Below are 15433 nucleotides of genomic sequence, written 5' to 3' on the forward strand. Positions count from 1 at the left end.
GTATCTTGTGTTCTTAAATATTTGAAGTCACTGCTTGAATATGCCAGGCTGTCTGAGCTGCCCTGTGTGAACTCAGAGTAATATCACAGCCCTTGCATGGAATGGAAGTTAAGTGGCTCTTGGAATCTATGCCTTGTTTCTGTGTACCAAACAAAGGGAAAAGAGGATCTAGCTTTGCCCTTTAATTGTAGTAACAGTGTTTGTATTTCTTGGATTTTCATGAAGTGGTTTCTTACAGCCATGTCAACAACTGTTTGCACACTCTGGGTATTCAGGTAGGAGTGTGGGGACACAGAAGAGGCTTCATTTTGTAGCAAGTCACTCATTCCTCAGCATTCCTGGGCTCTGTGTGCTTCACTATTTGAGCTCCCAAGTCCAGTCCCACTGGGTCTATTTTTTAAACACGCCTCCGAGTGCTTTTCCACAGATGTAAAATTAGATATTGTTTGCTGTGGTGATGGGAGCTGGGAAGTTGGATCCGGGATTGCTGGGCAGCCTCATGACTCAATAGCATTAATCAAGGCAATATGTCCTTCCATGCCAGCATTTTTCCCAGGAAATAGTATTATCCATTTGCTGTCCTCCAAAGCAAATGCTGGCCCTAATCAAAGCAGGGAGGCTCATTAGATGGCTTTCATGAGTGATGAAGAGCCATTTGCAATGGCTGCATCCTCCAAAATTCAATCAAGGAAATCCCCTCAGGGCCCGAGGAGCTGTGATGGAGCATCTCCTCCCGTGCCCCTGTTCCTGCTGGGAACCTGCACTTAAAGCCCGCAGACTCCACAGGATGCTCCAACTGGAGCCTCTGGCATGCCCACCCCTCTCTCCCGTGGGGCTTCTCCTCTTATCTTGTTAAATTATCGATCTCCTGCTAAAGTTGTGGACACCACACCATCCAAGCTGGGCACTTTTTATCTTCATGCTTTCTTGCAATGCATTATAAGTATTTCCTTTACTTAAAAGCAAATTTTTACTTAAAAGAAACCAGGAAGATCTCACAAACACCCCTGAAAAATTATCTCCATCAGGTATTTTCATACAGCCCTAGTAATAAAAACCAGGGATAAGTAACTGGAATTGAGATATCCCAGCCTTTTCTTAGCTTTCTTTTTACTGGTCAGATTGATAAAAACCTTTTAAAACCTTTAGTTTTCTCATGTTGGATGTAATCCCACAGCACTGAAGACTCCTCGTTTGGAGAAGCCCTGAGCTTGCAGCATGGCCTGGGCATGGCTGCTGCACCTCTGGACAGCACAAGAGAAGGAGCTTTGTGTTTTCCTCAGAGAAATGTGCAGTCCTGTGTTCAGGGCTGCTGGTTAATGGAGTGGTGATGGGGAAAACGAAGGGGAATGAGCAAAGAGGAGATGATTTACGGAGATAAGCTGCACAGACTTGTACAGTCTGGTGTGCAGTGCTGGGAAGGACCTGTATCTGCAGGTCTCAGGTGAAGTGAAGTAACTTGCCTAAAGGTCACTTGGGAAGTGTGTGGCAGATCCAGCATCAGGTTCTCCTCCCAGGCCTCCTGACTGAAGCTTTTCACTGCAAAGGCACATTTCCTCTAGGAATTGTCTGAGATTCCTTTGTTCAGGTGCCTTTAACCCTTGTGGAGTTGCTGCTCTTGATCCAGGCTCAAGGCATGGATGAGCTGGACTGGCTGGACTCAGATCTTGGTTTAGTTGCTCTTCCTCTTTTTATTCTTGTTTTGGGGACAAGGATGAGGGGATGGGACACGGGATGACCCTGTCTCTCCAAGGTTACTGGGCTCATACATCCTGTTGATGAATTAGGACAAAGAATTTGGAAAATGCCACATACTGCTTGTTTTCCAAGAGTGTTTGAGTAGTGCAGGAACATTCAGGTGCTGCTGCTCTGTGCTGGAAGAGATCCAGCTGGTGGAATTATTGCAGAAGACAGTTATGAAAATGCCTGGTTCCCCTGGAACACCAGGAGAATGCCAAGCAGCAACTCCTGAAGTTATGAACTCCTTTTTTAAAATTCATGTATTTGGCTAAGTTGCATCCTGGAGTTTGGAAAGAGTTGGCTGAGGAACAGTTTGTCTTGAATGTTGTTTTATAATAACTGGTGAAACAGGGAAGGTTCCAGGAGGTGGGAGGAGAGCAGGGGACATAACCTGGGCATGTGTGGCTGACTCACCTCCATGTGAACCTCAAGTAAAACACTTGAATGCCTTGTGAAGAACTCGAGTAAGAAGTGTTATGTAGTAATGCCAATCAATATGTATTTATGGATCCTGTCCTATCACTTGCTACCTTTTTTTTTTTTATAGGACTCTAAATTTTTTAGAAAGTCTACTTGTTTGGATATTATACTCCTCATAAGCCATTTGACTTAGTACCTCACAGTATTTTGGTTTAGGGAACTAAAATAATCCTTAATCCAGTGCTTGCAATGGGAGAGGTACTTCTGGTGAGATTATTTCATCTGTAATGTTTGCACTGACAAAGGTTTCATGTCATGGTGTTTTTCCAGCTCATCAGCAGTGACTTGGATGTAGTTGCTGTGCAAAGAGATCATGCAAGAAATTAGGTGTCCAAGGCCAGGTTGGGTGGGGCTTGGAGCAACCTGGACTAGTGGAAGGTGTCAGAGGTTGGAACTAGATGGCATTTAGGTGACAAGAGAAATAGAAACTTTACTCACAGTATCCCAGAATGCCCAAATAAGGAGCAATATCATCTCAGAGAAGTCCTAGAGAATTAGAGAAGGGATGTAACTCAGACAAACAGGATGTAAACTAAGCTCTGTGTACCCAAACAAGATAAAGAACAAATGTTACAGTTTTTGGTGAAACACAATGAGCTGTGCCTGCTCAAGAACTGAGGTTCACATGACAAAGAAGACCTGGAAGGACCAAAAAAGGACTTCCAATAGGGATGTGACTGTGTAAAGCAAACTAATGAATATGCATTAAGTAAGCAGGAATATCTAATGAATATGTAAACAGTATGTGTAATAAAGAGCCCTGGCTATCTGTCATTTGGCATGTTCAGTTAGAGGAGCTGTTCTCCAAACATCCATCACTGAATAAAGAATGCCCTTTTTAACACCTACTAATCCATGTTAAGAAGTTTGTTTCTACTGCTTTTCAGTATCATAAGGCCATTTCCAACCCAGACTGTTCTGTGGTTCCGTGAAACAAGTCCCTGTGGAGGTGGACAGGCTTTCTGTGTTGCACAGGACATGATGGGCCGCAGGGTGCTCTGGAGGTAGCTGGAGCCTGCTGGCAGCCTCTGCATCCCTAACAAGAACCACAGCTTTTTGAAGCCATATTTCTGTCTATTGTTGTATAAATAATAAGCAGTTTGTTTTGCCATCCTAAATGGGAACAATCTCTTGGTTTTGTCAGATTTCTCTTCATTCTGCTGGGACCGAAGGGCAAAGCAAAGTCCTACCATGAGATCGGCCGAGCCATCGCCACGCTGATGTCAGATGAGGTGGGTGTCCTGGCATCTCCTGTGGGGAAGGGGTTCTCCCAAGTATTGCTGTCCATTCCTCCAGTCTGGTTGACATGATTGAGCATTCATATAAAGCTGGAATATCCAAATGTCACCTCCTGATTCCATCTGTGGACATAATTATTGCCTCTGGCCTCATGTTTTTGTTAAAGCGTGACTAGAGGAGGTGTTTGTGCACCGTGTGTGTTTTCCTGCTGGCAATCACTCTTGCAAATCAACTGTGAATTAATTGTTGAATTAATTCTGCCATGCTCTGTGCCTTGTGTCCCATTTCACCATCTCAGCATCCCACAACCACGCTCCAGGTAGACACTGCATGACTGGTTCCCCCCAGGACACGCTGCTGTGTGTGGCACTGTATCCTGAGCATGTCTTCACTCTGACAGTGCTTATACATTTATCCAGGAGCAGCTGGCCATTCCTGGCTCACCACACAGCTCACTGGAGTGGCTGGGCTTTCAGGATTCACTTATGGCTCTTTTCCTCCAGTGTCCCTTGGGCTCTGCTCACTGGGGGCTGATTCACATGATCTTTGCTTTTTGGTGTTGTTCTGCTCTTGTACAGTTCCCTTAATTACAGCTCATCTGCTCTCAGCTCTTCTGGTTTCTGTCACTCAACATTCTAGTTTTCACAGCCCCAAAGACCCCTCCTTCCACCAGCTCCTCTGTCACATGCACTGATCCATCTCCTCTCCACATCGTCCAAAAGAATCCCATAAAATTCAGCATCAATGCCCTTTCCCCCCTCTTCTCTCATTTGTTATTTATCAGTAATACCAAGCCTTTCACTACAAGTAGTTTATGGCGTTATTTTTGAGTAAATATTGTCATTATTTCTATGTGACAGAGTTGAAAATGAACCAGGGTTTGATAGACTAAGTAGGCGGCTTTGTAAAAATGTCTTCTCAAATTGAAACTCCTTATGTAGAGGAAAACTCTTTTTTTGGATAAAGAAATAGATGATTGCTTTAGTAATATTTTTAAAGGTTAGAAATGTATGTTTTGCTTAAAATTAGAAACATACCTGCAAGAAAAGGATCTCTGTCATTACCCAGCCAAAGAAAGGGGCTTTTCTGAGGGTCACACCTCCTCATGCCAAATGTCCTGATGTTTCTTCAGAGGTTTTTGAGAAGGAATTAAGTTGGTTTTGTAGAATAAAACTAGGCAACTGCCTCTGAAGCCTGGGCTATGGAAAATGCAAACCTTTTCCATATGACATCTCTCTTTTGCTTGCAGGTATTCCACGACATTGCCTATAAAGCCAAGGACAGGCAGGACCTGATTGCAGGCATCGATGAGTTTCTGGATGAAGTCATTGTGCTCCCCCCTGGGGAATGGGATCCAGCCATTAGGATAGAGCCCCCCAAGTCTCTCCCTTCTTCAGATAAGAGGTAAGAGCAGGAGACAGTGTCCATGATGAAGGACAGTGGGCATCAGGTCTGAAAAGGTGATGGGAAGAAGAGCCGGTGCTTTGGTTGCACCAGGGGTATTTATTGAGTGAATGTAGCTGCAGCTGTCTGTCCATGTTTAGAAAGTCCTGGAGGTATTTTCAGGTCTTCCTTAGTAGCTGGAGGGCGGATGTTCCTGCAGTTCTGTACCTTTTAGGGTGATGTAGGCACACAGTAGCGTAGCTGTGCTGTGTTCTGCTTGGTCCTTCTGACACGCCACGTTCTTGCCCAGGAAAAACATGTACTCGGGCGGGGAGAACCTGCAGATGAACGGGGACACCCCTCACGACGGCGGGCACGGCGGCGGCGGCCACGGGGACTGCGAGGAGCTGCAGCGCACGGGCAGGTGGGTCAAGTGATTAAAAAGGGACAGAAAGTGACGTGTGCCTGTCTGCCACCGTGTCAGAGCAGTGCTGGTGCTGCTGGGGAGCTGTGAGCAGGGGAACAAGAGGCTGGACAGAAACGTTTTTAAAGCTGGCAGTGTCAGAGCCACGTGGAGTTTTATAAGAGTTAAATGCTGTCTGGGATCATACAAAAAGGCATGTCTGCAAGTGAGTTCTCTTGTTCTCCAAGATTATTTCCCATGTGTTTTTACGTCCAGTTCTTTTGCTGGTTAACAATTAGAAGCATTTTTCCATGTAGCAGATTGTTTGGCTCGCCCAGCCATGGTGTCTGCCACGTGGAGAAATTTAGGCAGGGATGTAGACCAGAGTTAATCTATTTTATTACATCAACTAATATAGTTGGGGAAAAAAACCCCAACAGACGAGCTTCCTGAACTGCAAACTGTAGTGGCCTGTTTTAGCGGAAGCAAGGCTTGTGTTCCTGAAATTTGTCTCTTTCCAGCTGCATCACATGTTCAAGATATTATCTTGCTTTACAACGTTATCTCTGATGTTCCTGGACCACCACAGCTGCAGTAAGACTGTGTGTAATGGGGTGATCTCACTCCTTTGAGATAATACCTCATTGCTGGCAGTGTCTCTGATGGCTTATCATGGTGACTTTCACTGTAAAACATTTTTCACGAGTCTCCTCTTGCTTGTCCTTGCAGATTCTGTGGGGGCTTGATCAAAGACATAAAGAGAAAAGCACCGTTCTTCGCCAGCGACTTCTACGATGCTTTAAACATCCAGGCCCTCTCAGCCATCCTCTTCATCTACCTGGCCACTGTCACCAACGCCATCACTTTTGGGGGATTGCTTGGGGATGCTACGGAGAACATGCAGGTGAGCAGGAGCTTTCAGAACCAACAAACAGCATTTCATTCTTACAGTCCAGTCAGAGGAGTGTTTGGGCACTGACAGAGCTGGAATTCTGGGTGCAATAGTGGAGTTGTCCTGTGTTTTCACTGCTTTCTCTGCTGTTGTTGGCTGCCCTTTGACAGATTGTACAGGGGTTACCTTAAATGGTGATTAAAAGCAGGCCAGGAGGTGGAGAAGGTGTTTGCTCCTTCTGTAGAGAGAAGTTCCTCTGATCTGCTCTCAGTTGTACCGTTTCATTCCAATTAAGTTTGCTAAGACTGATTCAGACTTTCCATGTCTGAATCCTCTGCCTGACTCCTACAATCCCTGGGCTTCTGCCTCTGTGGTGAAAAGAACATCCTAAAGTTCATAGGAAAGCGAGTAAATCAGGAGATGTGACACAGGAGAGAACTGTAAGGTCTTTTGAAAGATGAATTTTGAAGTAGTGAGTGATCCTGGGAACCAGCTGGCATATCCATGAACAGGCTGAATCAGCGGACAAGGCAAGAGTTGGGGCTTCAAAGGATAGCTCAGACTAAAAGAAAAGGATTCTGCATTAAGCGTGCTGCAGGGGCTTCATGTTAGTGGAATAATAGGAAAAATAGGAGGTTGTATTTAGACAGATTCAGTGCAGCCACATCAAATCTCATAACAATAATTAAGCGACTAAATTACTAACTTAAGCAGGTTTAATTAAGTCAAACATAGAAAAGGAGGGCATATATCTGGAACTCTGCACTTCCCTGTGATGAATTACAGTCTAGAGTAAGATCCATCAGCCTGGGGAGTACCAAACTTCCTTCTCCCCTATGCTAACAGTTTGCCTTTTCTGAGACTCATGGAAGTCAGGAATGGAGGGGCCTCCAGGACCCATCAGTGAGCAGCACTGGGCTGTCACTGGGTAGCAGAGCAAAACCTGTCTGCTCTGCTTCCAGATGAGGTGCAGTCTTTAAATTAGGAGGAGGAAGGGGAAATGTTACTTGATTCCAAGTTTAGAATCACTTTATTGTGAGTGGCCAAAAACCTCTTCCATTACCTTTGTATCCCATGAACATTTATTGTCAAGTAGCAAAAAAAGCAAACCAGTATTTTGGGGGCTACCACATCACAGTTCATGTGTCTTGTTGGCTGTAGACAGTGATGTGGCTGCTACTGGGGCAGGCCCTGAGCACAGCCTGTCCCTGCTGCCTGTCCCAGGAGCTGCTCCGGACAGTGCTCCCTTAACAGCTCACTCCAGAGTTCTGTGTTTCTGTGAAAAGACACTATTCTTAGCTTCAGACACGTGGAAGAATGCAGGGAAAAGAGATTCCAGATGCGCTGGCCACGAGGGCCCTCTCCATGAGTAATGCCAGAGGAGCGGAGGGGATCAGCTGTGTGGATGCCATTCCTCGCTCTGGGGAGCAACCAGCTCATCCTCACAAGTCCCCCAGAGGCAACCAGCAAATATTACTTTCCTCAGTGTAAACAGTAATTCGTGTCTTTCCAAGGAAGAGAGACACAACACTGGACTTAAAGTCATCACAATACCCCTGATATGTCAGGAAAACTGCAGCCTCATCCCTGCAGCGTGTCATGGATGGATGGAAGGATCTGCATGTGCTGTTAATTAACACGTGTGGCATTAATGAGGCTGCTGGTTCACACAGCTCCAGCCACGCACATGAGGCCAGGCTTAAATCCACCCCTGGTTGTTGGGAACACGTTCCTAGAGAGGGTAATTCTGATGGCTGCACGTCCTATTCAGTAGAAGATGATGCTCTTATTACTCCTTTAAAACTCAGTCGAGTGTAAATAGATTAAGAGCAAATGAGGTAAGATCAGCACATTCTGCACGCTCAGCCAGTAATCACATTTTATTGCCGTTTATATTTCATCCACATTTTGCATTTTAGAAGTAGATATTGTCCAGCTACAGCTGGACATGAAAATCCAAGAATGCACCAAGCGTGCCGTTCTATCCTTCTCCAGCCAAGCTGCTTTGCCACGTGTGCCAAAGGTAATTGTAGAGCTCGTTAAGTATGGAATTTATGACTTGCTGGTGACATCTGATGAAGCTGGGTCTTAACACGTGGCTGCTGGGTGAAACAGCCTTGTTTGGTTTGTGTCTCTTTACTGTCAAAGACTTAGAAGATTTGCCACAGGCAGGGACACCTTGCACTAGACCAGCTTGCTCCAAGCCCTGTCCAGCCTGCCCTTGGATGTTCCAGGAGTTCTGAAATCCTTTAAGTGGTCCTTGAAAACATTCTTCCCCCCCTTGTCAAATCTAAAATACAATATATAGTGTTGTTAACCTGTGGAACTCAGAATATCCAAGGGGGTTGATGGTTATCCCGAGTAACTATGGACTGTGTGGGACCAGCGCATCTCAGTGTGAGCTGCAGGAGAGGCAGAGGATGCTCTTCCCTTGCAGCCCACAGCCAGTCACCGACAGAACTGCTTGTTTTGAAAGGGTTCTGCAGCAGGACTGACCCCTGTGCCGTGTGTCCGCAGGGGGTCTTGGAGAGCTTCCTGGGCACGGCCGTCACCGGAGCCATATTTTGCCTTTTGGCTGGTCAGCCCCTCACCATTCTGAGCAGCACAGGGCCCGTCCTGGTCTTTGAGCGGCTCCTCTTCAACTTCAGCAAGTGAGTACGTGGGGGGAGAGGGCGGGGGGAGGAATGTCCCCACTAATGAAATCCCAGCCAGGGAATGAGCTGCCTGGCCGTGGGGAAGGAGGGGATTTAGCGCACGAAATGAAACATGTCGTTGTTCCCTCTTGAGATCCAGTGCAATCACATCAGGGATTCTCCCGGCACGCATGTCCCAGGGCGCTGCCCGATGTGTGGCTGCCTGTCTCTGTGGGGCCTCCTGGAAAGAAATCCTTGGCCAGTTCAGTCCTCCATCAGCAATTTGCTCTAGTTACAGTGTGCTGCTCCTCCCAGCCACCGCTTCCCTGTCTGCTCTGGATTTCCCATAGGAGCAAAGAAATCAATCCAGCTCTTCACTAACAAAATCCTGCGGGTCTCAAGGTTACCAAAAATTTGGCCTTAAATCTCTAATCGTTTGAAATAGTCGCTATCACTTGTGAAAGGAAAAGTGCCTGTGATAGAAACAGCCCCCAGAATTCTGCAGTGGAGCTTTCCTGCAGTAAAGGCTCTCGGGTTTTTTCCGTTTAACTGATATGAAGAGGTTCTGCTCCCTCCCCGTTGTTGATAGCTGACACCCAGAGCCAGAGGGAGCCCATTTTATTAATGTGCTCATTTACCAGTCCCACATCTGCAATACCAGAAAAATACACAGGGATCCATAAGGGAATCAGTGGTGTCATGGATGATTTTATGCATAGGGCTGCTGATCCTTGGGACTGTGTTTTGCAAGGAGATCATTTTAGGTTACACAGAATATACCCCAAATCCCTTGCAGCCCATGTTCATGGCATTGCAGGCTGTGCAGGACTTGTGTTCCTACACATAGGGAGGGATAGGGACTAGGAAATATGGATGGAAAATTAGATTATTGGGATAATCCAATTATCTGGGAAACTGTAAGCTGCCAAGGGTTGCGAGCTCTACAGTGGAGCAAGAGGGGGAGCACCTTTCTTTTCTTCCTTTGGCTGGAATAAATGAATAGAGTCAGGAATGGGCATGCTGCACCTGTTGGCATGCGGCAGGCATGGCAAAGCCCAGGTGCAGCATGCAGCAAGAAAAAAGCAAGATGGAAAAGCACTTTGTACTGTTTTGAGAGGGAGAAGGTGGTTATTTTTAACCTGAGGAGGAGGCGGTGGTTATAAAAGCCATTGTCCTAACAACCTGCCGGAGCAGAAAGGCAGGAGTTTTCAAAGGGAACCTTTCTCACAAGGAAATTGGAACCGAGGACTGTGATTTTTCTGTAATGCATTTGTGGTTGTTCTTATTCACAACCTGCTGTTCCCTCCTGGGAGCAAAATTAGAAAGACTTCCCATCTACTGACTCATTTGAAGTGTGATTCTGTGTGTGTGTATGGAAAGATCCCTAAAATCACCTTGTGGACCCAGACATGTGCCTGGCTTTGGGTACTCTGTGGTGCCAGCATGGGGGGGGTCGATGCTACAGGACACAGTGCTTTTCCACCTGCTCTGTCAGCTTCAGACATGCTGCATGGAATTTGAGGGGTGAAAGCCAAAATAATATAGTTTCAAAGTCTTTGAAGTTTTTCAGTGGTGTGGAGCCAGGGTGTACCTGGGCTCCTGCCAGCTGCCTTCACATGGATGGCAGCTCCTGCCCCCTCAGGCACTGACTCCGGATATTTCAAAGCTGTCACTGGGGTCTTTTGTTATTATTTTTTTTCCCTTCTCTTTTTCTAAATCACTTTGTTTCTTACTTGATCCTTACCCTCTTCCAGGCCAGGGCTCCTTGGCTTCCAGGGCTGGAGCTGCTGCCCCCAGCGCCTCCCACTCCCTTCCCCAGACCTGGCAGTAACCTCCCTGGCGTGTACTTATCTGCTCCTGTGTCCCTTTTCTTGTTGACTCCTAAAAGCACACCTTCAGACTCTGTGCCTGCATGGCACTGCAGCCTCGAGCAGCAAACACAGGGCCATCATTCCCAGGAGGGGACATTGCAGTTGGCTCCATGGTTCTCCTCAGCCTACCATTGCAGGCACCAGGGTTTGTCACAGAATCACAGAACATCTCAGGTTGGAAGAGACCCACAGGGATCAGCAAGTCTAACTCACTGCTCCTGGCAGGACTACCTAAAACTATACCATGTGACTAAGAGCATTGTCCAGATGCTCCTTGAACTCTATCAGGCTTGGTGCCATGACTGCTGCCCTGGGGAGCCTGTTCTGGTGCCCAACCCCTCTCTGGGGGCAGAACCTTTTCTTCATGTCCCATCTCAACTTCCCCTGATGCAGCTTCATTCCACGTAACATCTGCTTTGTACCTCCTGATCTTGTCTAACCTGATGTTTTCCTTTCTCATTGCAGGGACAATGGCTTTGACTACCTGGAGTTCCGCCTCTGGATCGGCCTCTGGTCAGCCTTCCAGTGTCTCATTCTCGTGGCCACCGACGCCAGCTTCCTGGTCAAGTACTTCACCCGCTTCACTGAAGAAGGGTTTTCCTCCCTGATCAGCTTCATCTTCATTTATGATGCTTTCAAGAAGATGATCAAGCTGGCGGATCATTATCCCATCAACTCCGAGTTCAAGGTGGACTATATCACACATTACTCTTGTGCCTGTAAACCAGTAGATCCAGGTAAGAAAGTGTTTCATTACCTCTCCAGTTTGCAGGTAGCAGGTGGCATTTGCTCTCTTTTTCCTTTGTGCTGCAGCCTGGATAATAGGTAGATTATTCCTTCTTTATCAGGTGTCTTTAGATACCCTATCTTAGTTTTTTTTTGGAAGCTGAGGGGTGAATTTCACTGTATGTCCCAACTGGAATGTCAGGATAGCTGACCTTCCTGAGACTCCTCCTATGAGCAGCATGACCAGCAGAGAAGCTTCTCTGCACCCTTGTCCTCTTGCATCCCTCTGGCTGTCAGTTCCAAATGGCATTCCTCTGAGAATTCCATGAAGGGGCAGAAGTGGTGGCCACGTCACTGCCATGGAGCTCAGGTCCCTCCTGTTTCAAGTGCTGGATTTATTCAAGGCGTTACCCAGACATGGGTGGTTCCCACCTCCTGGTTGCATGGATGAGTGGGAAAGCATAAACAATTCCTTGCTAAGCGGAAGGGAAGTGTATCCACAGGGCAGCCTATCTCCAGAGCGTGGGCTGCGTGGCAGATAGAGCCTGTACATATATCTGGGTACACAGCCGGGAACAAAGGGAAGCAAAACCCAAATCCAAACAGAGGGAACGCTGGCTGTACCATTAGGGAAGCAGGGACCACTCCTTGGATCCTACAAACAATGAGGAGTGAGTAAGAAACTTGGTCTGTGCTCAGAGTAAACAGCAGGTTATCTCAGCACACCTGTCCCACAGGAAAAGCTGCTGGCTGCTCCTCGCAGGTGTCGGGAGCCGGTTCCCTGGGAGCCGGGTGCCTGCCTTATTATTAAACACAGGATCTTGGCGAGCACCTGGATGCTGCTCTGGTGCTGCCCCCATTGGAATGGCAGGGTGGTTTCCTTTTCAGAGCCAGGACAGTGGGAATGGTCAGTGCAAAGTCTCCACTTCCCAGTGAAACACCTGTGGCTCTCCAGACAGCAAAGTAAAACAAGTTTATTTATGCAAAACCTCAGTAAACTGTGAGGGCGGAGGTGGTGAGCCTGTTTGCAGCAGGGATTGCATTCCTAAATGAAATTTCAAATCCATGATTCCTAATGCTGCAAAAGCCAGAGGAAAACGTGTCACTGCCACAGGGAATGCTGCTTCTCCTTCTTTCAAAGGAATTATCCCCATCCTGTTGATTTCAATTACTTGCCATCTTTTTGTTCCTTTTAATTCAAAAAATGTGTTGGTGCTGGACGCTAAAATGCATTTTGCTTTTCTGGATATCTTGGGGGTTGTGCTTGCGTTTGAAATTAATCATTAGGAGTGTTCTGTGAATATTTAGTTTAATCCAGGAATCATTAGAAAAATATTGGAAAACCATGAAATATTATATTGTCTGTCTGGTTTTCTGTATTTTTTTTCTTTTTTTACCATGAACTCCAAAAAAACCTCAGTTAGGTTTGGATTATGTTTCACTTAACCTTTTCTTTCAGTTCTATGAGTGACTGATGATTGAGGCGTTTGAGTCTCTCTGAAACAACACTTGTGACTCATTTTACTGGATCAAAGAGGTGGCAAACAGCTTGATGGAGTCAAGAAATTACTTAATAATTGGAATTTTCTCTCCTCCCTAGCTGTTTCCTGCATCTTGCTTACCATTCTCTCACCACCTTTTCTCTCCTCTCTTGCAGTTAATAGCTCGTTCTTTAACAGGACAGCGATGCTGTCAGATGATGAGCTGGTCTATTCCTCCTCTGAAATGGTGAGTTCCCCTCGGGAGGGCAGGGATCCCGTGGGCTGCGGAGTGTCGTGGTGCTCAGCCAGTGACGAGCTTTGGATCATGAGAAAGAAGTGGAGCTTGATGGGTCATATCTATTTGTGGGAGACATGGGGGAAGGAAGCTGAGACACAGAGTAACAACCCCTTTTAGTGAGACACCAGCAGCAAAATAGTCTCACTCAAATCATTCTGTGATTCCCTTTTTTTTTCCTGCAGAGCAACACCACCATTGACTGGGCTGCTCTGACAGCCAAGGAGTGCTTGAAATATGGGGGAAGACTTGAGGGCAACAGCTGTGACTACGTCCCTGACATCACCCTCATGTCTTTCATCCTCTTCTTCGGCACTTACACCTGCTCCATGGCCCTCAAGAAATTCAAGACCAGTCGCTATTTTCCCACCACTGTAAGTATCTCCTTTCACCTGAGCAGTCTTCCCGAGGTCAAAGGTCAGCCTTCCTTTTGGAGTAGCTGTCACACACACAGGGAGAGATGCTCTGCAGGGAAGCCAGGTTGGACTGGTTGGGATAAAAACATGGAACTGGTTAACCAAGATATGCTTGGGATTGCTCCCAGTGGTTCTGGACAGCACAGCTAAGGCACAGAAAAGCCAAGTGGAGCCGTAATCTGTCCTGGGAATGTAGCAGGCATTTTAAAGGCACTGAAGACAACACTTCCAAACTTACAGGCACCTCTCAGGTGCATCTGCTCATTTTGTCACCTCAGGTGAGGCTCCCATGCCAGGCATGCGAGCCAGAGCTTTCCATGTGTGCCAAACCCATGTTTCTCTCTCAGACTTGCCCCATTTTTGGCATTCTGACACGCAGGGATTTATCCTGCGTGGATGTTTACTGTTCTGCTGCATTACAATTGAACCTCTCTTACTTTTAATAAAAAGGAAACAAATTCCATCCAGGCTGGAATGCAGCTCAATTTATCTGTAACCATGTGAACCCAGGAAACCAGGAAGGAACAACAGCTCTGGAAAGCTCACACAGTTCCAGGCAAGCACAGTGGCTCCTTCACAGTTAAATTTTGGGGTCTGACCAGTGGCAGCTTTAAGTTGTCATATTCTAATGACTTGAGGAGAGCCACAGTCTTAGGGATTTAGCTGAGAAGCCTGGTTTGTTTTCCTGTCAGCCTATGTTGATTTATTACTTGAACAGCAAACAAAGTAATCTCTGCCAGTCTTGCGGAATATCTCATTTGTGGAAGTTTGAGTCTTCCCATCTCCTAAATGGAATTTTGTGACTTTCCATTGTGTTGTTTTCTTGCTCCCATTTAGGCTTTCAGACACCACAATAAAGTACCAAGGCACATGTACGCAAATGGCGCCAGACATGACAGCAGACATCTTTGGGGAAGAACAAACACTGAGTTTGTCTTGCCACAAGGTCTCATGTAGACACTAAAGGGTGGGTGAAGTGGTGGTTCGTGGTGCTCACTCTGGTTGTTATGATACCACCGTCTCTTTCAGGCCCGGAAGCTCATCAGTGACTTTGCCATTATCCTGTCCATTTTGATTTTCTGTGGAATAGATGCCCTGGTTGGTGTGGACACACCAAAACTAATTGTGCCAAGTGAATTTAAGGTACGTCATTGTCAGGCCTGTGGAAGAGAGGTTCACTTTCCACCCACCTGCCCTATATGGAATGACTTGCCCTCAGAATGGGAATGTAGTTAGTGCTCTGGAAAGAGTTTATTTACTCAGAGGATATCCTTTTTGTTAGCATCATTTTGATTGGCTGATTAATGTCTTAAATCCTTCCTCTGTACTTGGAACCTTCCATTTTTAGTGGGAAGGATGAAATTGTCACAAACCTCATGTGTCTCCCTGTAGTCCCATTACTGGAAGTACACCTGGTTTTGGGATGTCATCACTCCTCTATTGCACCTCTAACAAGAGCTTTCTTTTCCCTGTCCTTCAAAGCCAACCAGTCCCGAGAGGGGTTGGTTTATCCCACCTTTTGGAGGGAACCCGTGGTGGGTGTACCTGGCAGCAGCCATCCCTGCCCTGCTGGTGACCATCCTCATCTTCATGGACCAACAGATCACCGCTGTCATCGTCAACAGGAAGGAGCACAAGCTCAAGGTGGGTGTGCTTTGTGTCTTGGGCATGTGCAGGGGCTTTTCCTCCTACCACTTTTTTCCCTCATGGACACAAGCCTATTCCCTGTCACTGGCTGCTGTTTTTAAGGAGAAGAAGTTGCTTTGTGGTCACGGTCAAACTGCACGGCACTGTCAAATACGAGCAATAAGCTGGAGAAATTTGGGACATACCAAGGGCATAGCCCCAGTTGGATGTTATTTAAAGAAGAGCTG

At 46.6% G+C, this 15433-nt stretch overlaps 1 protein-coding gene across 4 annotated transcripts in view; it reads left to right on the top strand.

Annotated features, from left to right (window-relative positions):
- SLC4A4 (solute carrier family 4 member 4) overlaps positions 1 to 15433 on the top strand; it is a 139993-nt gene that overhangs the window by 106825 nt on the left and 17735 nt on the right. For all 4 annotated transcript variants that reach the window (XM_050320454.1, XM_050320457.1, XM_050320455.1 and 1 more), the window contains 10 exons: positions 3365 to 3452; positions 4709 to 4863; positions 5153 to 5266; positions 5975 to 6149; positions 8655 to 8788; positions 11107 to 11378; positions 13025 to 13095; positions 13329 to 13517; positions 14589 to 14702; positions 15042 to 15203. In XM_050320454.1, the coding sequence (XP_050176411.1) occupies positions 3365 to 3452; positions 4709 to 4863; positions 5153 to 5266; positions 5975 to 6149; positions 8655 to 8788; positions 11107 to 11378; positions 13025 to 13095; positions 13329 to 13517; positions 14589 to 14702; positions 15042 to 15203 (1474 nt within the window). The remainder of the gene's footprint in view (positions 1 to 3364; positions 3453 to 4708; positions 4864 to 5152; positions 5267 to 5974; positions 6150 to 8654; positions 8789 to 11106; positions 11379 to 13024; positions 13096 to 13328; positions 13518 to 14588; positions 14703 to 15041; positions 15204 to 15433) is intronic.

This window comes from Myiozetetes cayanensis, unplaced genomic scaffold (genome assembly GCF_022539395.1).
Source record: "Myiozetetes cayanensis isolate MyiCay16 unplaced genomic scaffold, myiCay2020 scf24, whole genome shotgun sequence".
Taxonomy (NCBI): Eukaryota; Metazoa; Chordata; class Aves; order Passeriformes; family Tyrannidae; genus Myiozetetes; species Myiozetetes cayanensis.